Source organism: Ictalurus furcatus, chromosome 20 (assembly GCF_023375685.1).
Source record: "Ictalurus furcatus strain D&B chromosome 20, Billie_1.0, whole genome shotgun sequence".
NCBI classification, from domain to species: domain Eukaryota; kingdom Metazoa; phylum Chordata; class Actinopteri; order Siluriformes; family Ictaluridae; genus Ictalurus; species Ictalurus furcatus.
Window position 1 is genome coordinate 2,164,044 of NC_071274.1, and position 27,382 is coordinate 2,191,425.

At 40.8% G+C, this 27,382-nt stretch overlaps 1 protein-coding gene across 3 annotated transcripts in view; it reads right to left on the reverse strand.

Moving 5' to 3' along the window:
- Positions 1–27,382, reverse strand: part of cdh7a (cadherin 7a) — a 93,125-nt gene that overhangs the window by 61,073 nt on the left and 4,670 nt on the right. For 2 of the 3 annotated variants that reach the window (XM_053651137.1, XM_053651139.1), the window contains exon 2: positions 17,248–17,697. In XM_053651137.1, the coding sequence (XP_053507112.1) occupies positions 17,248–17,493 (246 nt within the window). In that variant the 5' untranslated portion in view covers positions 17,494–17,697. Of the gene's footprint in view, positions 1–17,247; positions 18,119–27,382 lie in introns of those variants that run through there. The other variant, XM_053651138.1, reaches the window with a different exon arrangement.

The window sequence follows — 27,382 nt, forward strand, 5'->3', positions numbered from 1 at the left end:
CTTTTAATTAGCTATATCTACTCAATCAAGCCGCTGAACATGCTTCTTGTTAAAGAACCGAACGCTGGATAAGAAGAGGGGACGGGGGGGGGGATGTGGTGACGGAGGAAGGGGGGGAATCAATTCCCTCTGTTTTGATGGAAACGTACAAACTTGGCTCCATTCCAAGCGTTTTATTAAACGTGTAAACTCCTGCGTCCTGAAGACGTCGGGGAAAACAAAAGCGCCCGACGCTGGAGACTCCTTCCGTAAACGCTCGGATAAACGTCTCCTTACGGAAAACCATATCGCACGTGTATATACACCCGTGTTTTTAATCCAGTCATGACGCGTGTCTGCCGTACACGTCCTCGTTGCTATAGAAACGTTAACGTACAGTATTCCTGTACACCAAGACACTATACTTTAAGCAGTATATCTTTCCATCAGACCTCTTTTAGGTTAAACTCAAACTAAGAGTACCAGAAGACCGACTCGAGTGTCACGTTGCACGCGTTACGATTTGACCCGTAGATTCGGGATTATACTTTTCAGCGCAACACGCGATCATTAGCGGACGGGAAACGTAGTCGCGGGCGTAACGAACGTGAACGAGGCGGATTATTTACTCCGTCTGCCTTTTTTTCCCCCCAAAACAGAAAAGATCGATCGTCCGATCGAAGCGGAAATGACACAAAAGGACCGACGAGAGACTTGTTAAGTGGTGTGTTTGTTTGTTTGGTCTGTGCTATATATTATTTACTAGGTACGGTGAAACTAATAGGGGAGGTGCGTGCGAGTGAGGAGTGTGTGCACCGAGACGGCGACAGCTCCTGGGAGTTTAAGTGTTACACCTACTGTAAGATTCCGAGTAAGAAATAAGTTCAGCCATTACAGACTGGCCAACTATCATTATCCGCAATAACTCTGCCAGCACGGTTTCATCACTCCTCCCGAGGCATGTAAGCCGTTATTCCGTCAGTGTAGACGGGTGATAAAAATCGAGCCTGGCATTCAGGAGCCTCAATCGTGGCAGCGCCTTTTGTTTGTGACATTTACCATCAAGCGACAGATCCGGGACGAGGAACGCTCGAGCTCGGTCTTTTTTAGGTCTCGAAAAAGAAAAAAAAGAAAAGAGTAATAAATAAATAAATAAATACATACATTTCCTTTCCCAAACCGTCCCTAATCGAGCGTATAACAATGCGCCTGCCTGGATATCAGCGATAAGTTCATCGTTCGGACTGGATAGCTTTCGCATGTGGGAGTGATCCGGCTGTGAATTTTTTTTGAATACGGTCTCAAGGTGATGGATCCGCTCGCCATTGTAATATTTCACCTGAATCAACACCTTAAAAGCGCTATAAAAATGCAAATGGTACTGTATTGTATTTCGGCGCGGTCCTGAGCCCGGGGACCGCGAGTCTCATTCGGAGGGGTATTGTCAGGGAATCCTTTTCTTATTTCCTGTCATTAGATTCAGAGGCGTCAGCTCATATCCTCCTGCAGAAGACGAAGAGCGGCGCTAGTCTATATTCTGTCTCGTGCGAGCGAGCGAGGTGCAACGTGGCTGACCTTAATTATCCGAGTCAACCTTAGAGCCGCGGGAGTTCACGCGAGGGAGGTAACCGGATACGAATACGTTATTCGGAATGGACGGATTGGATTATCGGTTTAAACAAGATCTAAATACGGATCGTCCATACAACAAGTCCAGATATGAAGCTTACGGGACAAAGCGCTAGCACGTTCGATAACATGTCACGCATTTACAGCGTCAGTGAAGTCATCCTTAGTAACTGCCTGGTCAGGGTTAGATAGGTTTCAATTAGGATTGGAATTTTGAGAAATAAAAGCAAATAAACGTGCTTAAAATGTCAAGGAAAGGCAAAATACAAATCAAAAACGACACAAAAAATACAATCCGGCGTTTTCTAGTTTGTCTTTCAGACTTAGGCCGCACCTACTTCGGGTTTAAATTTGAATATCTGGAGCGCTAAATGTACAACCGCAGATCCAGATGGTGTCATTGTGTTACACTGCTAGTTCAGATGTAGCCGTTCCATATGCGCTTGCTCGTTTTATATGTTTCTTTTGCAAAATATGCCAAGACGTGATTGGAAACTCGATGGCTTTCATGTGTGGTGAGCTCCACCAGATGAAAAGGCTCCTTCTAATTACCAAACACATGTTAGAAATCACTCCAAAAGGGATTTGGCTAGCGTGTGCCGTGTCACGACATCAAAAAGTTCTCCTTTTTTTGCTCCATGTGATTCAGTTTTAACGCTAATCACCGATGTGGGAGAGACGAAACGAATTCACTTAATTACAGCCAGACCAGGAGATTATTGCCCGCGGCAACAGTGGAAACTTTTTGGAAATATTTGGCAACCTTACAACAAGTTTAAGCTGTGACTACCGAGCTGTTCTCTCGGTTAACGCCCCACGTTTATGTTCGATACAGTAGCACAGACTGTGAAGATTCCCTCTGTGTTACTGCGCACGCTCGATTCCAACCGTCTTCTCCAATTAGCGCAGGACTCGAGACGTTTCTCCGGCCGTACGCTAGCAGAAACTCGAGAACCAGCTCGGGGATTTTTCCTGACAGGCCCAGTCCATACACGGAGCTCAGGAACAAGCAGGAAACATAAAAAACGCCAACATTATGCTCCGTTCGTTCTTTTACCTGATCTCATCCAGCTAGAACGCGAGGTGTGTAGCGGAGAAGTGGTTTAGGAGTCCATCAAGGTTCTGGTCTAGAACTCGAAGTGTTTCAACATCCCTGCTTCATTTTGTTCTTTATTTATTCAAATTTCCAAAAAGAAGTGTTGGCATTCGTCCGAGATGGAGAAGCTGCCATAGTGATATGGGATGAGGGTCAGGTGCATGTGGTCACGTGACCGTGATGCAGAGGTGCGGTGGCTGCTGGGAATCGAAGTCCAGAGTCCGTTCCGGGAACTCGTAATAACAGCGCCGTTAAATCCTCGATTCTGATCGGTCAGAAGGTGTTGATTTAGTTTTCTAACACAGCAGCGCTGACAGCAGCGCAGCTACAAATCGCAGGTTTACATTAACGCGCTCGTTCAAATACGTTATCGTTTCTATAGCAACAGCCCGTTCACAGGGACTCATACGGGTCACAATCGATATAATTAAAACGTCCTTTTTTTAACTTTCAAAAGAACACGGGGATGTTTATAGCGGCTATAGTGTACGTGACGACAGGAATTAACAGTAAATTTTACTATGAAGTGATTTTTTTTAAATAAAAAATGAACAAAAACATGCTGTTATTAAGTAACGAATACACTCTCATCACTGATGCGGTGAAGTTTTCTCAAAGGTGATGTTTATTTAGCAGTAATGGAAGGAGTCTCCAGTTCTAACATTTTCTATCACAGCTAAAGCTGTAAGTTCCCTCGAGAGGAATGAGAAGCACCTCGCCGTCTCAGAGCGAGGCGAGGTAGATTTTGAACACGACACGGTGTGAACCAGCTGTTAATAACACCGAACTTCAGGCGCAGTGTTCGGACGGAACGGACACGACGGAGTCTGGAAGGTAATGAAAGTGTATTTTCGGCAGAGGCACCGGGGTCGTTGCTAATAATTGTTGATATTACAGAACACACCCCAGAGACAGTGATATGTATTATTCATGTTGCCCTGGGTGACATCACTTCATTTGAGTTCTTTATTCGAGCTGGAGCGGTCCTATCAATATTCATCAGGGTCATCGGCAATAATCCCGGCTAATAGTGTTACAATATCGAGATGACAAAAGAATATTCATTAAAAGCACTCTGGTATAATTATGTGAATAATTTTGGGGCGGGTTCTTTCTGTGTGAACGGCTTTGGCACGAACCGCTGCAGCCTCATTAAAAATCAGCATTTGAAAATCTATTCACTTGTGCACTATTTACTTCTGCCTTCATCTGTTTATTCGTCTCTCTCTTACTTTGTAGCCTATTCCTGTGTTTCCTGTATTTTCATCAGTCGGTGGACTAACAGTGACAGCAGGGTGAGAGAGAGAACGTTCCTGCCATAATCATTAGCGGGAGCTCATTAATGGACGTGTTATTGGGGTTTTTTGTGGTGTTTTTTTTTTTTTACATTTGATTCGCTTAGTGCACTCTACTTTTGTTTCTTGAAAAAGAAAAACAGGAGGCTGGTGAATTTGAATACCACATAAGGCAGGAGGAACTGATCCATGGAGGAGGGTGTGTGCTTTGTGCTTTTTGGCTTTTTTATATTTTTTAAAGCAAAGCCACCTTTACAGAGACTGACAGGTACAGAGGCCACACCTACTTTACTGTGACTGACAGGAAGAAGGCTACGCCTCCTTTGCTGTAAGTAATAGGCACACGGGCCACACATCCTTTACTGGACATAACAGGCACACAGGTCACACCCTTATTTGCTGGGACTGACAGGAAAACAGGCCACACCTTATTTACTGTGACTGACAGATACAGACGTCATACTTTCTTCACAGGGATTGACAGGAAAAAGGTCACGCCTCTTTAGCAGTAAGTAACAGGCACGCAGGCCACGCCTCCTTCGCTGGAAGTAACAGGCACGCAGGCCACGCCTCCTTCGCTGGAAGTAACAGGCATAAAGGCCACGCCTCCTTCGCAGTAAGTAACAAGCATGCAGGCCACACCTCCTTCACTGGAAGTAACAGGCACACAGGCCACGCCTCCTTCACTGGAAGTTACAGGCACGCAAGTCACGCTCCTTCACTGGAAGTAACAGGCACGCAGGCCACGCCTCCTTCACTGGAAGTAGCAGGTACACAGGCCACGCCTCCTTTACTGGAAGTAACAGGCATGCAGGCCACGCCTCCTTCACTGGACGTAACAGGCACATAGGTCACGCCTCCTTTACTGGAAGTAACAGGCATGCAGGTCACGCCTCCTTCACTGGAAGTAACAGGCACACAGGCCACGCCTCCTTCACTGGAAGTAACAGCCACATAGGTCACGCCTCCTTCACTGGAAGTAACAGGCACACAGGTCACGCCTCCTTCACTGGAAGTAGCAGGTATGCAGGCCACGCCTCCTTCACTGGAAGTAACAGGCATGCAGGCTACACCTCTTTCACCAGAAATGTTTCTTCCTCTTCTAAATATTTACATCAAAGTAGTTAATAAAAACTTGTGTTTACCAGCAGATTCTTTTAAAAGGCATATCTGCTCTTATACGTGCATAAGATTATCTCGTACTTGCTTTTCCCAGTGTACCGTTTCTCCTTCAGTACGCACAGTAACACACCCGAGACCCATCAAAACATTCCAAACAAGGATCTGTCAGCGAGATGAAATACGACAAAACGCTTCTTCTAAAGGTTCCACTTGTCCAAAGCTGTCAGTCAATCAGCGCTCAGACCTCAGATATGAATCCTCTGCACTGTGTCTGCTCTCGTCTACCCATGTGCTCGCCGGCGCCCGTCCCTGAGCACGCTCGGAGACAAAAGCTCCGGCTGTTCTCATCAGGGATTTTCGCTTCATTGAACGGATAATGACAGGAAGTACAAGTGAAAGAAAGGAGAAGAACATGACTTCCGAATGATCTCAGGAACTGCGGGAACCACCGCTGTTTGTTATTAACAGCACTGTAGACATAAAAAGCTCTATTTAGTTCCCAAAAGGGTCCGTCACTTCATTGGAACCCAATAATTAACCCTTTCAGAATAGGTTTCAAGTAGAACACATGCTTTTAGGAAGCTGGAACCTTTAAATACTGAAATAAAACCCCTTTTATGGTCGTCAATCTATTGTTCTACAGGTTCCACATCGAACACCTTTAGACACAAAAATCTTTTTAACATTTTCAATTAATTTTTTTTTTACTAAAGATTCTAGAACACGTTCATGAAGCTAGAACCCTTAAACACTTAAAGGGATTTTTTTTCCTACGAGTGTATTATAGGTAACAACAAATGTTCTGTTGCTAAAAAAAATTCAAATTGAACTTTTTTATTTTTTATCTATGGTTATTTTGATTAAAACATGGAGAGGTTGGCGTTACATATAGAAGATTTAAGAAGCATAAAAAAAAAAATTCAGGTCAAAATGATCATTGTTAAGAAATGAAGAATAATACGAATAAATATAGTATGTGCCCCTAAAACATTTCCAGTCTAATTGAATGAATTCATCATTCAAGGGGTTCTTATAAAATGTCAGACTTCACACAGGAACAGAGACTATTTTTAGTTGAACTCTGAATCTGCTCTGAACCATTTTAAACATAGTTTCACACAGAACAGCAGAGAGAGAACATGAGCGAGAACACAGCGGGTGGTGCTGCCTATATTTGGCCTGTTTTCATAAACTCTTTTTTTTTCCTGATGCATGGCCTGTTTGGTCTGTGAGGTTCTTTGTGGGTGTGTAAATAAAGAACATGAGAAATTCTGCAAACACATAGTGATGCTTTTTATAAAGTTTGATAATTAAGGGGCCAAGCACTAAATGTTAAGGGGACCAACCACGAAATTGGTACAGTAAATTGTTCAGGGTCTAAACACTAAATTGTTAGGGGTCCAAGCACTGAACTGTTTAGGGGTCCAAGCACTAAATTGTTCAGGGTCTAAGCACTAAATAATTTAGGGACTAAGCACTAAATTGTTCAGGGTCCAAGCACTAAATTGTTCAGGGACTAAGCACTAAATTGTTAGGGGTCCAAGCACTAAATTGTTCAGGGTCTAAGCACTAAATTGTTCGGGGTCCAAGCACTAAATTGTTCAGGGTCTAAGCACTAAATTGTTCAGGGTCCAAGCACTAAATAATTTAGGGACTAAGCACTAAAATTTAGGGGTCCAAGCACTAAATTGTTCAGGGACTAAGCACTAAATTGTTAGGGGTCCAAGCACTAAATTGTTCAGGGTCCAAGCACTAAATAATTTAGGGACTAAGCACTAAATTGTTAGGGGTCCAAGCACTAAATTGTTCAGGGTCCAAGCACTAAATTGTTCAGGGTCCAAGCACTAAATTGTTCAGGGACTTGGCACTAAATTGTTCAGGGACTAAGCACTGAATTGTTCAGGGTCCAAGCACTAAATTGTTCAGGGACTAAGCACTAAATTGTTAGGGGTCCAAGCACCAAATTGTTCAGGGTCCAAGCACCAAATTGTTCAGGGTCTAAGCACCAAATTGTTCAGGGTCCAAGCACTAAATAATTTAGGGACTAAGCACTAAAATTTAGGGGTCCAAGCACTAAATTGTTCAGGGACTAAGCACTAAATTGTTAGGGGTCCAAGCACTAAATTGTTCAGGGTCCAAGCACTAAATAATTTAGGGACTAAGCACTAAATTGTTAGGGGTCCAAGCACTAAATTGTTCAGGGTCCAAGCACTAAATTGTTCAGGGTCCAAGCACTAAATTGTTCAGGGTCCAAGCACTAAATTGTTCAGGGACTAAGCACTAAATTGTTCAGGGTCCAAGCACTAAATTGTTCAGGGACTTGGCACTAAATTGTTCAGGGACTAAGCACTAAATTGTTCAGGGTCCAAGCACTAAATTGTTCAGGGACTTGGCACTAAATTGTTCAGGGACTAAGCACTGAATTGTTCAGGGTCCAAGCACTAAATTGTTCAGGGTCCAAGCACTAAATTATTAGAGGTCAAAGCACAATAGTGATTTTTCTTCCTCTTACAAGTATTACAGAATTTGTCATTTAATAATAACAGTCGCTGTGCTTGTACACAACAGTAAATTCCTGGATTGTTTTTGCTGTGTTCGCACTTTGTTACATTACTCTTCTTCATTGCTTGATATATTTATGTTAACTGACGCGGGATAAGCTATATTATATTAAATCATACGTAAATGACAAAATCGAGTCACGCTGCTGACATCTGGGCTTAAAATATCTGCACCGTCGCCCCCCTCTGTGTTCCGGCACCAGCGGCACGATCCATCAGTAATGAAGTCGTTTTGGCAGTAATATATTAACCCTGCTTAAGACAGATTTCCTGAATGATCTGCAGGAGATATAAATGATTTCCATATTTCCTGCTCTATAATTAAACACAGTCAAGGAACCAAATGAGAGAACTTTCATCTTTTTGTGACTTGGACTTTGAAAACTTTTTTCATTCAAACTTTTCAGGACAGATGTGAAATAAATGAAATTAGACTGACAAATGAGCGAAAGATTTGAAGTGTGTGTAGAAAATAGAAAGACTGTATGTGAGAGACACAGTGTGTGTGTGTGTGTGTGTGAGCGAGAGACAGAGAATAAACAATAGACCATGTGTGAACGAGAGAACTACCGAAACCAAGCGACAGATCGGTGTGTGTGTGTGTGAGAGAGAGAGAGAGAGAGAGACAGAGATGCAGTACAGAGCATGCACATGACTCTGCTCATTATCATTCCATGCTGACACACACTTGTGTTCAGTCTTTCCTGGTTTCGAGTCAACTGGTGATGAGTCAGATCCGAATAAAATTCAGTCTGGTGGTGTGTGCTGCTAAAGAGCTGTGCGTATGTGTGTGTGTGTGTGAGAGAGAGAGAGAGAGGAGGCGAGCAGAGCTGTAAGACAGGTGCCTGATGTATTCAGATCATCTCTCACGGTCATTGTGTTTTAATTCAGCTCTAATGTGACACCCGCCGGCAGTCTACCAGAAATGATTACTTGACGCTGTTGAAATTTGATAACTTTAACTTCAAATGTTCATGCGCCGAACTTTCTACACGTCTAATGCACATTTAAAACTAAAGGCGGTAATTAATTAGCAACGCTGAATAAGCTGCTGTAAAAATGCCGTTCTTTGACGTTAACTAGCTACACTAGAAGCTCGTTAGCGTAACTAAATTAAAGCAACGTTGTTGATTGCGTGTTCAGGCGTACGGTACATGGCCAATAAAACTGATACTCGATCTGAAACTGTTATGACGTCCAAGTACTACATTTGTTAAAGGTCTAATCACAAAATAAATAGGAGTTCAAGCACTGTACTGTATTGTTAGGGGTCCAAGTGAAATCTTGTTAGGGGTCTAATCACACAAAATGTTAGGTGTACAAGCACCAAATTATTAAGGGTTCCTGCATTATATTTTTTTTAAGGCGTCCAAGCATTAACATCGCTCATTTATGTGTTGAGTGTAAGGCCATGAGAGGTACTGTGACTCTGGAGTTCAAGCAATAAAACTGATTCTGTTTTCAAAATTGTTAGGTGGCACAATAAGCACACAGGTTATCTGTCCATGGACAAAAATAGTTAGGGGTCCATGTAGTAAATTATCAGGGGTCCAAGCACAAAATCACTGGGGATACAAGCACTAAATTGTTAGGGGTCCAAGCACTAAATTGTTAGGGGTCCAAGCACTAAATTGTTACGGGTCCAAGCACTAAATTGTTAGGGGTCCAAGCACGAAAATTGTTAGGGGTCCAAGCACTAAATTGTTAGGGGTCGAAGCACTAAATTGTTAGGGGTCCAAGCACGAAAATTGTTAGGGGTCCAAGCACTAAATTGTTAGGGGTCGAAGCACTAAATTGTTAGGGGTCCAAGCACGAAAATTGTTAGGGGTCCAAGCACTAAATTGTTAGGGGTCCAAGCACGAAAATTGTTAGGGGTCCAAGCACGAAAATTGTTAGGGGTCCAAGCACTAAATTGTTAGGGGTCCAAGCACGAAAATTGTTAGGGGTCCAAGCACTAAATTGTTAGGGGTCCAAGCACAAAAATAGTTAGGGGTCCAAGCACTAAATTGTTAGGGGTCCAAGCACGAAAATTGTTAGGGGTCCAAGCACTAAATTGTTATGGGTCCAAGCACGAAAATTGTTAGGGGTCCAAGCACTAAATTGTTAGGGGTCCAAGCACAAAAATAGTTAGGGGTCCAAGCATGAAAATTGTTAGGGGTCCAAGCACAAAATCATTGGGGATTCAAGCACTAAATTGTTAGGGGTCCAAGCACTAAATTGTTAGGGGTCCAAGCACAAAAATAGTTAGGGGTCCAAGCATGAAAATTGTTAGGGGTCCAAGCACAAAATCATTGGGGATTCAAGCACTAAATTGTTAGGGGTCCAAGCACTAAATTGTTAGGGGTCCAAGCACGAAAATTGTTAGGGGTCCAAGCACTAAATTGTTAGGGGTCCAAGCATGAAAACTGTTAGGGGTCCAAGCACTAAATTGTTAGAGGTCCAAGCACAAAAATTGTTAGAGGTCCAAGCACTAAATTGTTAGGGGTCCAAGCACAAAAATAGTTAGGGGTCCAAGCAAGAAAATTGTTAGGGGTCCAAGCACAAAATCACTGGGGATTCAAGCACTAAATTGTTACGGGTCCATGCACGAAAACTGTTAGGGGTCCATGTAGTAAATGTTCAGGTCCAAGCACAAAATCATTGGGGATACAGGCACAAAATTGTTAGGGGTCCATGCACGAAAACTGTTAAGTGTCCAGGCACCAAATTATCAGGACTCCATACATTAAATTTGTTCAGGGTCCAAGTACAAAAAATTGTAGCGGTCCAAGCACTTAATCGTCACTGCATTTTCTGCAAATGACAGATTATACATTTTTATACGGTGATACCCGTTATAATGTAACACGCCATTTAACACGAATAAAAGACGAGCTTTTTAAATGTATCCATAAACAAGTCAAATCTACAATGTGTCATTCTTTAATCAATAAAAACCTGTTAGCCTTGTAAAATTCCTGTGACCTAAGATGAAGAAATAATCAGCAGTCGATCGACTTCAGTTCATCACAGCACCCTATCGTTGATTATTTTCCCAAAAAAGCACGTCACAGAGTTTTTTAATCCTTATTTCATTCCTTACCTACTTGTAGCGATCTCCAAACAGGTTTGAAAGCACTCATTGTTGACAGCTGTGAGCAAAACCTAGGATTAGAACTCATTAGTCAGTCCAGTTAGCTACAATGCCTAGCTATATAGAGCAAGTTAGATTGTATTAGCTATAGTAGATGACTAGCGAGACAGCAAACCCTCTGATCAAGCAGAAAAAAGCTATGGTTCAGCTTCTGTTGTTTAGAACAAAACAAAATGACAAAACAACAACCTAGCGGGTTCGGGGTTCGAGTCTTGCCGGGGCCATGTGTGTGCCCCGTGCTGCGGGGGTTTCCTCCGGGTACTCCGGTTTCCTCCCCCAGTCCAAAGACATGCACGGTAGGCTGATTGGCGTGTCCAAAGTGTCCATAGTGTATGAATGGGTGTGTGAGTGTGTGTGTGATTGTGCCCTGCGATGGACTGGCACCCTGTCCAGGGTGTACCCCGCCTTGTGCCCGATGCTCCCTGGGATAGGCTCCAGGTTCCCCGCGACCCTGAAAAGGAGTAAGCGGTATAGAAGATGTGCGGATGGATGGAACAACCTAGCGATGACGAGCGCTCTCAGAAACGCTGTATATTACACAAATACAACACAATATGACCGTTTTTTGTCATCATCCAGAATCTTTCAACTCCTCCTGTGTGACAAATCCTTACTAATCCCTTTTAATCTGAGTGAGCAGGACTTTAAATCCGCTCGCTATCAAAGAGCCGTGATCAAACAACGTGTCAGATATTCATTAAACACACAGCCGGTCATTAGCGAAGAGCCAGCAAGTGTCAGTGAGACCCACTTTCTACAGTAGTTTGTCTGTAACAAACTAGAACTCGATGTAACGTGCTAGTGCATCAAATACCTGTCGGGTGGATTTACAGGAACCTTTTGTAAGTTTATTACCTTAGAAATCCAAACATGATGGACTCATCTGATAAAGAGTCCGCGCTACCAGAACGTACCGTTCTCCGCTGGAAAACGACGAGGCGTCTGCTAATCGCGGGTTTACCGTATATTAACGTTAATATTCTACTACTCGAATACGTTATTGTTTCTATGCCGACGACTTCTACACGGTCACGTACGGCTTAGATTTTTTGCCTGACTGTTTTGCTTTTATGGGAGGAGTCTACAGTATCAGCGCTTTGTAACAATCAGAGGCGAAGCCGTAACTTCGCACGACAAATGACACGACAAGCTGCGAATTTCGTATTATTCACGTCAACACGGAGAAACCAAGAGAGACTAGTGAGGGAACTGTAAATGCATACAAAAATATTATAGTTGAGGTCATAAGTTTACGGACACCTCGCAGAATATTTTTTTTAAAGTGCGATGATAATAAAATAAATAAATAAATAAATAAAGCATTTAGTTTTTTTTTTTTATTTAGTTCGGCCCTGAATACGCTATTTCACACAACAGATGTTCACGTATAGTCCGCAAGAAACAAACGGACCAGTTCAAAAGTTTGCACGCCCTTAATTCTTAATGCTGTGTGGTTACCTGGAAGATCAACGACATGGTGTTTTTAAGTTTTGTGAGAGTTCTTCACGAGTCCCTTGTTTGTGTTGTCCACTGTTCTTCAGAAAAATCCTCCAGGTCCGGCAAATTCTTTGCTTTTCCAACATCTTCTGCATAGTTGACCCCTTTCCAACGGCGGCTAGATGATGTCGAGATCCATCTTTTCACACCGAGGACAACTGAGGGATTCGTCCACGACTATCACAAAAGGTGCAAACGTTCACTGATGCTCAAGGACGCAACACTGGTTTCCAATTTTTATTATCCCTCTTATTATTATTATTATTACTATTAACATTTGGCAGATTCTGCAATGCGTAAGTAAACTTACGACCTCAACTGTATATGTCATTCTTTATTAGAAATCCTGCTGTGGAATAAAACACTTCAAGACTTGCTGTTATTGGAAAACTTTCGTTCAAAGCCCCACCCCCTTCTCCCAGTTCACCAACCCCCATTTGCATACTGCGACACCACTGGCTGTTATACTTTATGATGCAATAACACTGATTCAATTGTAACTCAGGTTTTCTAAAGAATTTCTCAACACCGCTGCAGTGACAACTTCACACTTTGATCAGCCTGCTGACTAAAATGAATTCTCACAATAGGATTTAATCCCAAAAACACATTTTTTTTTAAAGGTTGTCTTTAAAAAGCAGTGCAAGACTTTGAAGGGAAAACACACAGACACACACATACACACACACACACACACACCAGCATACATCCTGTCACACTCTGCTGTCAAACAGAAGGCTCCCGAAAAGCAAATATTAGGCGAGTCTGCGGTAATAGCAGGAGAGAAGTAATGGGTGTTATTACTAATTCACATCACATATGGAAAGCATGCGGCAGAGTCACGCATGAGCTCCTCGGAGGACGATTGTTATCGGAGGTACTCGTAACGCATATTTAACACCTAGATCTGTGTCGTGTCAGTCATCATGTAGGAAAAGGGGAAAATGCATTAAATCTGAGATCAAGCCCAAATTTTATTCCATTAGTAGTCTGATAACGAAATGCAGCACTGGATTATTGAAGCCGACCCTGTGGTAGCAAAAATAATCCAACATTCCTGCAGGCGGTGTTCAAGGGGTCTCTGCTTTAATGAGGGCAAAATGAAGAAGTAATAAGAGACGGACTCAATTTATTCGTAGTTCAAACATCAAAGTACAATGAGCACCTCTTATTTCTCAAATGAAATAATTGAAGATTATATATATATATATATATATATATATATATATATATATATATATATATATATAAAATGGAAGACATAATATGTCACCATCAAAAGAAGACCAAACACAATAGCTATATCTTACCAAACGAGTTTTTACATACTAGCCTACTGCGTTACTAAATAATAGTAATGCAGCTGTGCTGAATTCTCCATTCTGATTGGTCAGAAGGTGTAATTTCCTATACAACAGCAGCTCTGATAAGAGTGCAGAGGCTTTCTAATAACATCTTTTCTTTACCAGGAGGGTAACACGGTAGTTGTGTCCCAAATGAAGGGTTTAGAAGGGTAGTATCGCCTCAAATGGAACTTTTTTTTTTACTAAGCCGTCCAGTCGATGGCATATGACGTCAAACACACATAACGTGACCCCACTAGCTTTAGCAGAATACCCAGAGTACGCTTCATTTTACTGTTTATGTCAGTGTTACCTTTTAGACCCAACATGACCTCAGTCGCCATCAGACCCGGGCGTAATCATCTCCGCAGGCGAATTTTGCTCGCACGATCCAATCTTCGCAGCTTCATTAATGATTCTAAAAGCGACTCATGTAAACACCTTAGTCAGAATGTTATACGTCTTATTCAGAATAAGGTCCATAATTAGATTACCGCTGTCCGTGTAAACCTAGTCGATGACTGTGTTTACATGGACAGCAGTAATCTAATTACTGACGTTACACTGAGTAAGATAATATTGTGATTAAGGTGTTTACATGAGTCGCTTTTAGAATACTCCTTTCATGTTCCCGTTTTACATGTCCTAGAACCTAGTTCGATTAACGGCGCACGTCATTACGTCACCGCTCCACGCCGTCCGACGTCCCTCCAGAATTTCACGTATCGACGTACAGTTCGTCTTCGTTATGGTACCGTATACAGTTTTGGGTGTTTTTATTAAAAATTTTTTTACGAACGCTTCAAGTGCGGTTAATTATTTGTCATGTTGTACGTGCTAATAGACGACTGCTTGAAGCCGTGGGCTGCGTCCCAAACCGCGTACTTACCGTCTATATAGTAGCCGAGATACATGTATTTCACCTACTATAGGCCTATAGTAGGCAAGTATGCGGTTTGGGACGCAGCCGAACTCTCTCGTTTGCCAAAAAAAGGTTGAGTATTCTGCCACACAATGCGGTGAAAACTCCCACACGTCGTTAATAGTGTGATTAAGGTGTGTACGTGTCTGTAACGCACGTCGATAATGCGACTAAAACAGGAGTACTCCACACGTCTTAATTCCGTTTATGTTTACTTCGAGTACGACTTTAATCAGATTAAGGTCATTAAAAATGGCTGTTTACATGCTAGTTTCTTAATCAGAGTATCGTCTTAATCGGGTTCATATCGGATTATCGTTGTCCGTGTAAACGTACTGATTGTTCACTCCACCTAAACCTAGTCGACAAGCATTTCCATAAATTTGAAACGTTTTTCTTTGTTTGTTTTTTGTTTTGTTTTTTTGCAGGTTAGACAATGCACAAATGTAAAATTAGCCTAGCGTTTAGTAAAAACCTAGAATCTAATATTCCAAAAAGTCAGCAGCAGGAGACACAAACGGTCTGAATAAACTTGCCTTTTCTTTTTCTTTTTACTTTTTTTATTTTTTTTAAAAAAATTCTTTCTTTTTTTTTTCATCGGGCACCTTCACCGACTTCAGATTTCAGAACAGGCTCTGATGGAGGGCCTGAGGCGTGAGTCAAAACAGCAAATGTAGATGTCAGAAACAATAACTTCGACTTTGACTCATACCTGAGCTATAAAACTCTTCTTTTTTTTCCCCGGCACTCGTAGGAGTGTAAACGCATCGAGCTTCCGCTAGGCCGTGATGGATGGGGTGAGAAATGTGTCAGACATCGGAGTAAAAAAACCAAAAAACAAATCAAAAGAACTCCGTCTTTTGGTAATCTTTGACACAGAGCTGTTACGGTATCACAGGATTTAAGTTTGTGGAGTTCCAGTCTTGTGTCAAACAATTTCTACACTTTATTTCAACATCAGAACGCGTTCTAAACAAAGTTCTTTCTAAAAGTCTATTTCCAAGACAACAGTTCCTGTCTGTTTAAGGGATGCGATTTAGCGATTAGCATGATTTACAAAATCTCTACCTGCACTTTCAATATAACAGTCGTTTCATTAGAATTATTCGCTTCTGAATCTAGATCAAATACATCTTCATTTCTAACGTAGGGTTAGCTTAGCCGAGAAGAGCTAGCTAACTAACTAACACTAGCTCACATTTAAACATTTTTTTTTTTTAAATGTAACACGCGTAATGTAATGTAACTAACACGTTACAGAACTGTATAGAAAATAGATGCTAGACAAGTTTAGCTTATCAGAGAGCACCCTTTCTGGCTGACTAACATAGAACGCTAGCTATCGCTTGATATTCTTGTTTATTTTGCTTAACAAAGTTAACACGGTTATGTTACATGGCTAATTTTAAGTAGAGGGCCAACTTTATTATCGGAAATATATATATATATATTATATAGTATTTCGGTATCTTTTGAGTTCATTAAAGAGCAAACTGACTAGCATAAGAGCTTCTTGCTAGCTAGCGCAGTATTCTTCCTCGACGGTGCTACTTTGGCTATATTCAACCGTAGGAAAATAATGAGCACATTTGTAATCGTAAATCAGACTATTAAACGAAACAGTGATGAAAATGTTAGTGACTAGACTAGGCATTTTGTAATCAGTTTAGCTAATCACAGATGAGCATACTGACTAACAGCTAGCAAGCTAACTACTGATTGACAGCTAGTTCCATACTTTGCCTAGATAATGCTACATTACCTAGCTAAAAAGGAACATGCTTTGCCAATCTGTAATGTCTCTGTAATAACTAGACAGTAGCTGATATTTATTACATGTTTTTCTCATTCAAGGGAAGTCTGACTAGCATCATTCCCTCTTGCTCCATTCCTTGCTAGCTAAGTAATGAAATGGCACTGTGGGGGGGGGGGGGAATTAGAAAAATTTCTAATTTTAATTAGCAAATTGACTGTTAAACATAATTAATAAAAATGTTATAGATGAATAGACGGTGTTTTGTAATCGGTCTGGCTCAATAAAAAGCACACTGACTAGCATAATTACTGCCTGCTAATTTGTTCCATGTTCTGCACTAACGATGTTATTCTAGCTAAATTCGTCATCAGACATACGACTAAAACAAAACAGTATTGAAAAAAGTTAGCTAGGCGGCATTTTAGATTTAACTCTACACAAAAGAGTATGTAGGCGAACAGTTAACTAGCTGACCGCTAGCTAGCGTCATAGCTCGCTGCATACTTTCCCTACGCAGCCGTCCCTAGGCTGTCTCGCTGAATTGATCGACAGGAACAATTCCTGTCGTTAATAGTAATCGTGAATATGAATGATAATCGATATAAAACGTAAACTATTTGACAGGAAGTTCATTTACACATACAAAATGGTACTTGGGATAGTTAAGGGTTTCTTGGATTTTATTCGGAAGCTTCCGAAATGAGGAAAAGTTAATTGCAGAATCCTACATGGAGCTTTTAAGGGTTTGAAGGACTGTTAATGGTTCTAGATTTAACATTTGTTTGTTGTGCCGATGTTCTCATGCAGATTTGTCGAGAATTATATATAACAATACAGCGTTAAATACGGTTAAGTATTTCGTAAAAAATAATTATTTGCACTTTCAGCTATTTAGATTTATAGAGCTGACTTACCTTGCCGACGTAGAGAGGGTCGTCCCCCGTGTATTCCTCCAGAACAAAGAACTGGTTCCACACCCAGTTCCTCTTGTGCCTGTGGAGTACCGGGTCCTCATCCTCGACTCTGAGCGGTGCGTCTGGTACTGGACGCAGAGGAACCGAGTTCAGCGTCATGGCCCAGCAGCTGCCCGCCCACTGGACCAGCACCAAAATGCTGAGCGCTGTCAGTCCACTCCAGACCCCACGGCTCCTCCTGCTCATGGTGCGGGCCGGAAGAGAAAATCGAAGGGCGAGAAAAAGTCGATGTGGGGTGACAAAGAGGCACGAGATATCCAGCAGTGGACGCTTGGCTCCGGAGTTTGTTCTCTGCGTGGAAAGGCAGTGGAGACGAGGAGTAGCGGTGATTGATGAGACGGATCACAGGAGAAGTGGATGTTGATCACGGCTGAATCGGGAATGCCGATCCTGAATAGACAGAGAAGAAAAGTGCGAGTGAGGGAGAGGGGAAAAAAAAAAGAAAGAAAGATTTGAAATGGGCTGAGGCAGCTAGTCAGGAGGCAGATCCTAGGAAGACACGGCATCATCTATGACACGCTAATGAACGTAGTAATACCTGTCTTGTGTTGAAAAGTGTTAGCGGTACAGCAAATTCAATAAGCGATTCGACTCTGAATTGACTCGCTTTCAGGAAGTGGCTCAAACATGCCATGTGCTTTGGTTGGCAGCATTGTTTTGTAGATATGAGGTGCAGAAATCCCTCGAAATACCAGCCGAAATGATGGCGTCCCAGCTCTGCGTTCATACGTGCAGCGTTTAGCATTTTATTAATGGTGCCCTGGTGCTTTTTCCGCTCGGTGCAGTTCTTTAGGCAAGTGAGAACCCAGCAATGACTCACTCAGGTGCGGAACAAAAACAACAGAGAACATCTGAGCGAGGTTGTCTTCCACATCCAAGTGAAGTCTAGTGAGAAAGTGATTCGACTCTGAATCGACTCACTTACAGGAAGTGAATCAAACATGTAGAAATGCCAAATTCTGGATTTTTGTCAAATAAACTCTGGATGCGATACATAAATAAACTACTTTTAGTAGTGTTTAGATAGTTATTTATATAACTATCTAATCATTTATTCAGTGTCGACTACCTGTTCTCTGTGCTCGAGTGATTTGTTTGATTTCCACCAACACTTGAGAAAGGTTTGTTTCACAGAAATCCATCACCGTATTTCTGACCAATAAATGAAAAAGTATCACGAGAACGTTTACAGTCCTAAACGCCCCTCAGACAATGCTGTTGCTTTTTTGGTTCGTTTAACTACGTGCAGTTTAAAACCGAACCAAAACAAACGATTCAAACGAATCAATTTCACTCTGATTCAGACTCAGCAAACCGACTAAAATCACAACAAACACATGAGCACTTAGTAAATGATAAATAAATGATTAGATCATTATATCAATACCTTGTTTCAAACATTTTGTGTATCACATGACATTTCTGACATGTTTGATTCACGTCCTGCAAGTGAGTCGATTCGGAGTTGAATTGATTTCTCAGACAGACCATGTCACACAGAAGCTCCCAGTTGCTTTGGTCTGCACTGTTGTGTGACCGCTGTATTCTCACCTGCAGGTCTAAAGAACTGCCACGAGAAGGAGAACACAACAACGATAAAATGCTGCATGAATTGAACGCACCCTTCATATATGACTTGTTCATGTATTGAAGCACACACAATGATGACATTTTCTCCTTTTGACTTTGCTTCTTTTTCTATCGAAGTATATTTGTATATACAATATTTAATGCTGCTACACACTCGACCACAAGATTAAAAAGCGGAAGATCTTTTCGATAATTCAAAGGAAACCATGAGAAGTGTGTGAAGTTCTGGGGGTAGACCAACAGGCCCGCAGAAAATGGAGCACATTTGTCTTAAGGGCAATGACCAAGAGACAGACAGACAGAGAGAGAGAAAGAGAATGAGTGAGAGAGAGACAGAATGAGTGAGAAAGACAGAGTGAGAGAGAGACAGACATAGTGTGAGAGAGAGATACAGAGTAAGAGAGAGAGAGACAGACAGAGTGACAGAGAGAGACAGAGTGAGAGAAAGAGAGAAAGTGAGAGAGAGAGACAGAGAGAGACAGACAGTGTGTGTGTGTGTGAGAGAAAGAGAGACAGAGAGAGAGTGAGACAGACAGAGTGTGAGAGAGAGACAGAGTGAGAGAGAGAGAGAGAGAAATTGACAAAGAGAGAGAGAGAGAGAGAGAGAGAGAGACAGAGTGTGAGAGAGAAAGTGACAGAGAGAGAGAGACAGAGAGTGAGAGACAGAGTGAGAGAGAGACAGAGTGTGTGAGAGAGAGAGAGAGTGAGAGAGACACAGAGAGAGAGACAGAATGAGAGAGAGAGAGAGAAAGTGACAGAGAGAGAGTCAGAGTGTGAGAGAGACAGAGAGAGAGAGAGAGAGAGAGAGAGAGAGCGAGACAGAATGAGAGAGAGAGAGAGAGAGAGAGAGAGAGAGAGAGAGAGATCAATTGCTGACAGCAGTAAAACAAATGTATGCCACTCCGAGTGCCCATATAGGAGGTGTCAGCTAAATGAAAATGCCTAATAGCAGAACAGCGGTACACCATTTCCGTGCAGGACATTCAACGTCTCGGGAGATTTATATTTCTTTTAGCAGTAGCTGATGAGATCAGACAAGGGAAGAAAAAAAAAACAACAACCGCGGCACGGCTGCTCCTACGCCGAGGTCTGGCTTTTACCTTGCTAATGAAGAAACCCCAGCGAGCTCAGACTGACCAGAGGCGTCTGCGGACGTCCATTATGAAACCCGCACAATTCCACAAGTCCAATTTGAACTTGAACGCTGCACTTTTCCAACAATGACTGTATTTTGTGGTACATTGCTTAGCGCTTTGACTCAAATTGTCCCATAAAAGCTCACGATATTCAGGAAAAAGATTGAGCTCTGGTCTACTTAGACCTGAGCGCTGCAATGTGAAATGTAACATAATGAGAAATGTCCATCATACGAGAAATAAGAGCTTGCTAGCGCTGTGGGAGACGGTCCTGAAATCGCAATTTCCTTCTTATTTAAGTATTATTGTTTAAAGATCTCAAATATTCATAATATACAAAAAAAATATATACAATCCTTGTTCTTAAACGTCCTTATCTTTAAAGATCTAAAACTATAATCGTTTAAAATATCATCCTTTAAAAAAAGGATGATAAGTCCTCATATTTTAAAGATATAAATCTATAATCATTCCAAAATGTAACCCTTACGTAAAAACAATCCTTATTTTTAAAGATAAAATAAAAAAGATATAATCCTTATTTTTGAAGATCTAAAGCTATAATCATTCAAATGATAATTCTTGTAATTAAAGGTACTTTTAAAGACGATAATAAATAAATAATAGTTTACCTATAACATAATCTCTATTTCTGGAAGATCCTTATCTTTAAAGATCTAAAAGGAATCATACATTAAAATGATAAACCTTTTTTTTATATATATATATATATATATCCTTTATTTTTAAAGATTGAAAACTAATGAATTTAATAATCCCTTTATTAATCATAATAATTTTTTTTATTGAAAATATCTCAAATTATAATCATTTGTAAACCTCAAAATGTACACCCCTTAATAATTCGAAATCTAATTCTAATATGTAAAGTATTTATTGTAATGTTTGTAAAGTTTTAAAACTCTAACCATTTCAAATGTAATCATGCAACTGCTATTTAGATGTTTTTATTTTTAAAAGCGTTTAATTGCAACCTGATCGGTATTAACATCGATCCTTAACCCCTTATACTGCCAGGATTCTTCAGCAGGTCCTGATTTACACTCCTCCGTCACATACCTCCGCACATTTCCTGTTAGTTTATTTCCTGTCAAATGAATAAATACATGATAATCCAGGATTTCACAAAGTTACCAGTCGACCACAACGCTTCTTTTACACGTCTTTGCGCTAACTGCGACAGAACAAAGCAGCCGTGACTCATGACACGCCGTAGCGCTCAATTAGCAATGCAAATCTGCAGTTCAGAAGCACGTAACCTTGGCTAAAATGACAAAAAATTCCAGTCACATAGCTCCTCCGGCCCTCGGGGTTCTCAGCAGAGCTTACTCATGCTTCAAACAGCCTTTTAAACTCCCAATCAAAGGAGTTCAAACAGAAATTGGGTCGAATCCGTCCTTGAAGCAGAATGCCTCACGCCTTCAGAATTGATTCTGATGCCATGAGGGATGTCAAGGCCTGGACAGAAATACAACGTCTCTGGAAAACAGAAGACTGCACACGTCGCCAAGAGGAGATCTGAACTCGAACGCCGGTCGGCTATCGGCTAACGTTCTGCCCCAGCGAGCGAGAGGTCGGATCAAAGTGTCGAACACGTAAGGAATAACGCTCTGCGCGCTGTGCAGTTTTGGGGAAATAATCAGCGACGGAGTGGGGACATGACGCAGGGTTACTCTTACCACGCTGACGTCGAGGACGTGTTTTATTCCTCGTTCACCACAGCGATTTACAAATGATTAAGTGTTTATTTCCAACGAATGAAAAAAAAACAAAAAACCCACGTCATAATTTTTTATCCATTTACAGTTACATCGATTCGTATAGGAACAAGTTAGTTCCTCTAACAGCGATAAACTTTTCTTTTAAGTCCTTAGGTTTTAGAGATATAAAACTATAATCATTCAGAATGTAACCCTTACATAGAAACAATCCTTATTTTTAAAGATAAAATTAAAAAAAAAAAAAAAAAATCCTTATTTTTGAAGATCTAAAACTATAATAATTCAAATGATAATTCTTGTAATTAAAGGTTACTTTTAAAGACGATAATAAATAAATAATAGTTTACATATAGCATAGTTCTATGTATCTTTATTTCTGGAAGATCCTCATCTTTAAAGATCTAAAAGGAATCATACATTAAAATGACAATCCTTATTTATTTTATATCCTTTATTTTTAAAGATTGAAAACGAATGATAATGCTTAATAATCCCTTTTTTAATCATTTTTTTTTTAAATATCTCAAATTATAATCATTTGTAAAAATGTAAACCACTTAATAATTCAAAATCTAGTTTTAAGTTTTAAAACTCTAACCATTTCAAATATAATCCTGTAACCGTTATTTCGATTTTTAAATGTATTTTTAAAAGAGTTTAATAGCAACCTAATCGGTATTAACATCCTTTCATAGTTACGTGGATTCTTACAGAAACAAATTAGTTCCTGTATGCACTTACGTTATAGCAGCGATGAACTTTGATCTCTCGAAGTTAATAAGACACAGCTTGTGGAGTTATCTGGAAAAACTGACCGACTGACACTGGAGACTCCTTCCGTAAATGTTAAATAAACGTCTCCTCACTGAAACCTCTCCCACATCAGTGATCAAGTAACAACACATTGGAATCCATTATTAGTCTAAGGTCACGTAGACCGTCCGGTGTGCGAGTACATGCGAATGGGCTGTTGCTATAGAAACGGTACTACGTTCATACCGTATAAACCCGGGGTTTGCAGCTGCACTACTGTCAGAGCTGTTTTCCTTGAGAATGAATCAACACCTGCTGTCTGACCAATCAGATTTGAGATTTCGACAGCGCGGTGGTGTGGGTGTGTGTAATGGATGTGCTTGTGAAGAGCTTATCAGGACGCAACGAATCATCGCATCAATCACCGAGCGCTTCCGTCTTCTGCCGAGCGTATTTTTACTTCACCTCCGTCTAATACATTTAGAGAATATTACGAGAACCGGAGTCTGATTCCTAAAATATTGTCGAAGTATTTCTCAGTCACAACATACCATCAATCAGAGATGTAAAACATAATAATAATAATAATTAAAAAAAAAAAACGGTAGTAAAAGTGTCTCATGTATTTAAAAAAATAAATCTTATAGTATAGATTTCCAAACGTGAAGCAGCTCAGCATCTGTAGCATCAGCATCACTTTACAGTTTGCTTACACTCGATCGATTAGCTCTCGCTCGCTAGTGTGCCTTCACGTCCTGGATTAGCGTCGAGCCTCGGGTTTGTTTTCACTCGCTAGTTTCCATTCACTCGGTCGGTCCGATTTCTCTCTCGAATTAGCTTTCACTCACTTTGACTATTGTGTTAGCTTTTGCTAGATCAGCTTTCACTCACTAGCTAGGCTTCGCTAAGTAGATTAGCTTCCTTTCACTGACCAGTTTTCTGACACTCAGTCGGTTACATTTCTCTTGCTAGTTAGCTTCTGCTCACTAGATTAGCTTTCTTTCACTCACAGGATTGTCTTCACGCTCACGTTTCATTTTCTTGCTCGTACTCACTAGTGTGCTTTTGTTCACATTGTTCGTTTTTGGCTTGGTTAGCTTTCACATGCTACTTTGCTTTTATTCGGTAGGTTACATTTCTCCCTCTAATGAGCTTTTTCCTCACTATGCTAGCCTTTACTTGGTTAGCTTTTCACTCGTTTCTTTTGCTCACAGGTTTGCTTTCACTCAGTAGGTTTGATTTTTCTCTCTCCAATTAGCATTTACTCGCTACTTTGCCTTCACTCTTCACTAGACCAGCTTTGTTTCACTCAGAACATTGCTTTTACTTTTTAGGTTGGATTTTAGTTAGCTTTTACAAGTTTACTAGTTTGCTCGTTATTTTAGCGTTGGCAAGCTTAGCTTTCACTTGCTAGCTTGCTCTTTCTCAGACGCTTGTCGCTGGCTCTTTTCACTCAGTAGGTTAGATTTCTCTCGCTAGTCAGCTTTTGCTCATTAGTTTGCCTTAGCTCACTAGATTAGCTTTCTCTTACTCACAGGTTTGCTTTCGCTTTCGCTCTCACTTTGATTTTCTCGCTAGTAGCTTGTGCTCACTCAGAATGTTAGTTTTTGCTAGGTTAGCTTTTGCTAGGTTAGCTTTCACTCATTCGTTTGCGTTTATTCGCTAGGTTACCTTTCTCTCTCTAACTAGCTTTTATGACCTAGTTTGCTTTTTTCCTCATTATGTTAGCTTTTGCTTGGCCAGCTTTTCACTCACTGCTTTTGCTCACAGGTTTGCTTTCGTTCAGTAGATTTGACCTCTCTCTCTCTCTCTCTCTCTCTCTCTGTCTCTCTCTCGCTTTCTAATTAGCGTTTACGCACTACTTCGACTTCCTTTCGTTCACTCATAGGTTTGCTTTTACTCTGTACTCTCTAGTTAGATTTGACTTGTTTACTATCTTGCTCATTATTTTAGCGTTCGCTACGTGAGCTTTCACTTGGTAGATTAGCTTTTAATCTCTCGTTAGCTTTGCTCGTTATGTTAGCACTTCCGAGGTTAGCTTTCACTCACCCTGCCGGGTCGCTGAGACTCAAAGAGCCTGTTCAATCAGCATCGCATGGTTTTATTCAAAGCTGTGTGGGATGAAAGAACAATGACTTGTGATTGTGCATAAACCTTACATAAGGTTATTTTTTCCCCCAGAAAGTTTAACTCCATCCACTTTACCTCAAAAGAAAAGACATTCTGTCAAAGTACACGATGCAGGGGTTGGAAAAGTCGCTAATTATCCGCACTTGGTAGTGAATATCGTGGCCACAGGATTAACATTAACCTCCTTAGAAAGCAATCACAGATTTAGGTTTCCTGGGGCTGTCAATTTCTCAGTGTATTTGATCGAATGGATTCTACATGGAGCGCTTTTAGTCCGAGGCTTTCCAGCACAGCTTGATTTCCTGCGTCAGGTGTGTTAGGAGCAGGACGAGGGCGTGAATGTGGGGCGGACTGGCATTGTTCTCTTAACTCCGGCATGCGGGACTCGTGTTTAAGATCTGGTAAAGAAACCGAGCTGAAAAAGAATGTGATCTGAAGGAGAGGAGAAGAGTCCTCCAGGGATCCGCTGCCATTTCCTCTCATTCCCTTTCCACTCGTCATCTCTTTCCCTCTCTCTCTCTCTCTCTCACACACACACACACACACACACACACACACACACACACACACACACACACCTTGCCTTTCTTTCTATCCAGATCAGGAACAGTGAGGCAAAGTAATTCACAAAGTATCCTTCAGAGACTCTGTCGCTCCAAGTCTCTCACTACTCCCTGCTACTCAAATCCATCTCTTTCTCTCAGTCTTTTTTTTTTTTTTTTTAAACATGAACTCTAACCATGCTGCAAAAGAACACACTGTCTCAGGATATTTTGCACGCCTCAGAGGGGAAATGTCTCATCCGAAGCCTCTAATCTCCATTATAAGCCATGCTTTAGCTGGGAATTACAAGCGCTTAGCTTCCTGATTAGATCGCTGTACGTTACACTAGATAAACTCGACAAATGTCGAAAAAACAGCATAGGAGCCGTCGAGATGGAAAGAAAACGCTCTCGAACCACGTCTCAATTATCTCAACGCCGTAGAACGTCCATTCGGAGAACACCAAGTACAGACTGTCTAGGAGTTTTTCCTTTACAGTAGATGCACCTTTAGAATCAGGCAGCTTAGCGTGATGTAGTAATAATAATAATAATAATAATAATAATAATAATAATAATAATAATTCAGGAATAAAACATCTGGTGCAGTGTGATGGTGACGTGGAGATACTGCTACCACCATGAAATTGATTCTTTTCCAATAGCAGCACTTTCCTGAAGTGTTTTATTCCTTTTACACCACAACAATTTACCAACAATTACAACTCTTTATTAACTAAAGACTAACACGTCATATTTTTGATCCATTCATACACTAGCTAAATGTAATGTTGTGGAACGTCCATTAAACAAGTCCGTTCCTGTTCTCACTTATGTTAAAGCGGCTATAAACAGCCGTTTCCTCACCTTCTCTCTCTCTCTCTCTCTCTCTCTCTCTCTCTCTCTCTCTCTCTCTCTCGCCCTTACAATCTCACAGCTCTAGAATGTTTTTGCAAGGAATGAGTGGGAAAATATCACCAAGTCAAGCTGTACCAAGCTGACAGACTCATACCCAATAAAGACTGAGTGGTGTAAATAAAATCCAAAGCTGCTTCGACAAAGTATTAGTTTAGGGGTGTGCATACTTTTGCAACTAGGACATTAAGTTTCCAATAAAAAGTTTCTGATCGTTTTTCACTTTGTAATTACACATCCAAGATAGAAAACTATCAGATTTCACACACAAAAAAAAAACAACGGCCATTTTAACAGGGGTGTGTAGACTTATATATATATATATATATATATATATCTCCACTGTAAACAGGACTCTTTGTATATAAACCTGTTATAACATACATCCTGAATATTTAATCAGCGTAGCATTACGATGCCTTGCATAAGACTGTATTCACTCCCTGGTGAGACCGACTGTACTGATTTTTTTAATGATTTTTATTTATTTATTTTTTTAATATTATGGGCTAGTTTTATTTTTTTGAGTGTGTAGATTCATGACGTACAATCCCAACGCCATTCATTTCAATCAATTCCGATACAAAATCTGTTCGAGGAAAAGATCTAGTGGGGTGAATACTTATGCAAGACACTGTATATTTATTACCAACCGCATAGATGGATATTTTAGTAAAAAACCTGGCAACCCGGACGAATCGTATTAGCTCTTACGACCTTGTGTATTCATGCTGTATGATTCGGATGGGATCTGAGGTCATTAAAGGTCACGTGCTAACCGCTGATGTGTTTTCGTTCGCAGTGCTGTGATTTGGTTCATGTTACCGATACACCACTAGTATTTCTTAAAGAACTGCAAAACTTCAATGAATCTATATCATATGAGTCTATATGATAAATGTAAAGGTTCGATGTAGAATCCCACAACAGAGGGTTTCCTTCCTAAGAAGGTTCCCTTGAGGAGATATATATATATATATATATATATATAAACTTTTGTATTGAAATTTTCCAGATTGTTGATAGGGATAAATAGAACCAAATCTTCCAGACCACTCAAATACTTGGCTCCCATCCTTCATCTCTGTATATAAACACTTCCCGTTTCTTTTCTTTATCATGCCGTTATGCTGTATGTCATCATCACTGTACAGCGTACACCATCCCGAGTGCAGTTCTGTGGAAGTCTGTCCGTGTCTGTGAAACCTCAGTCCCTGTGCAAAACTCTTCTCTCTGTGCGTCACTGCTCCCGTGAGATCGTTTCGTC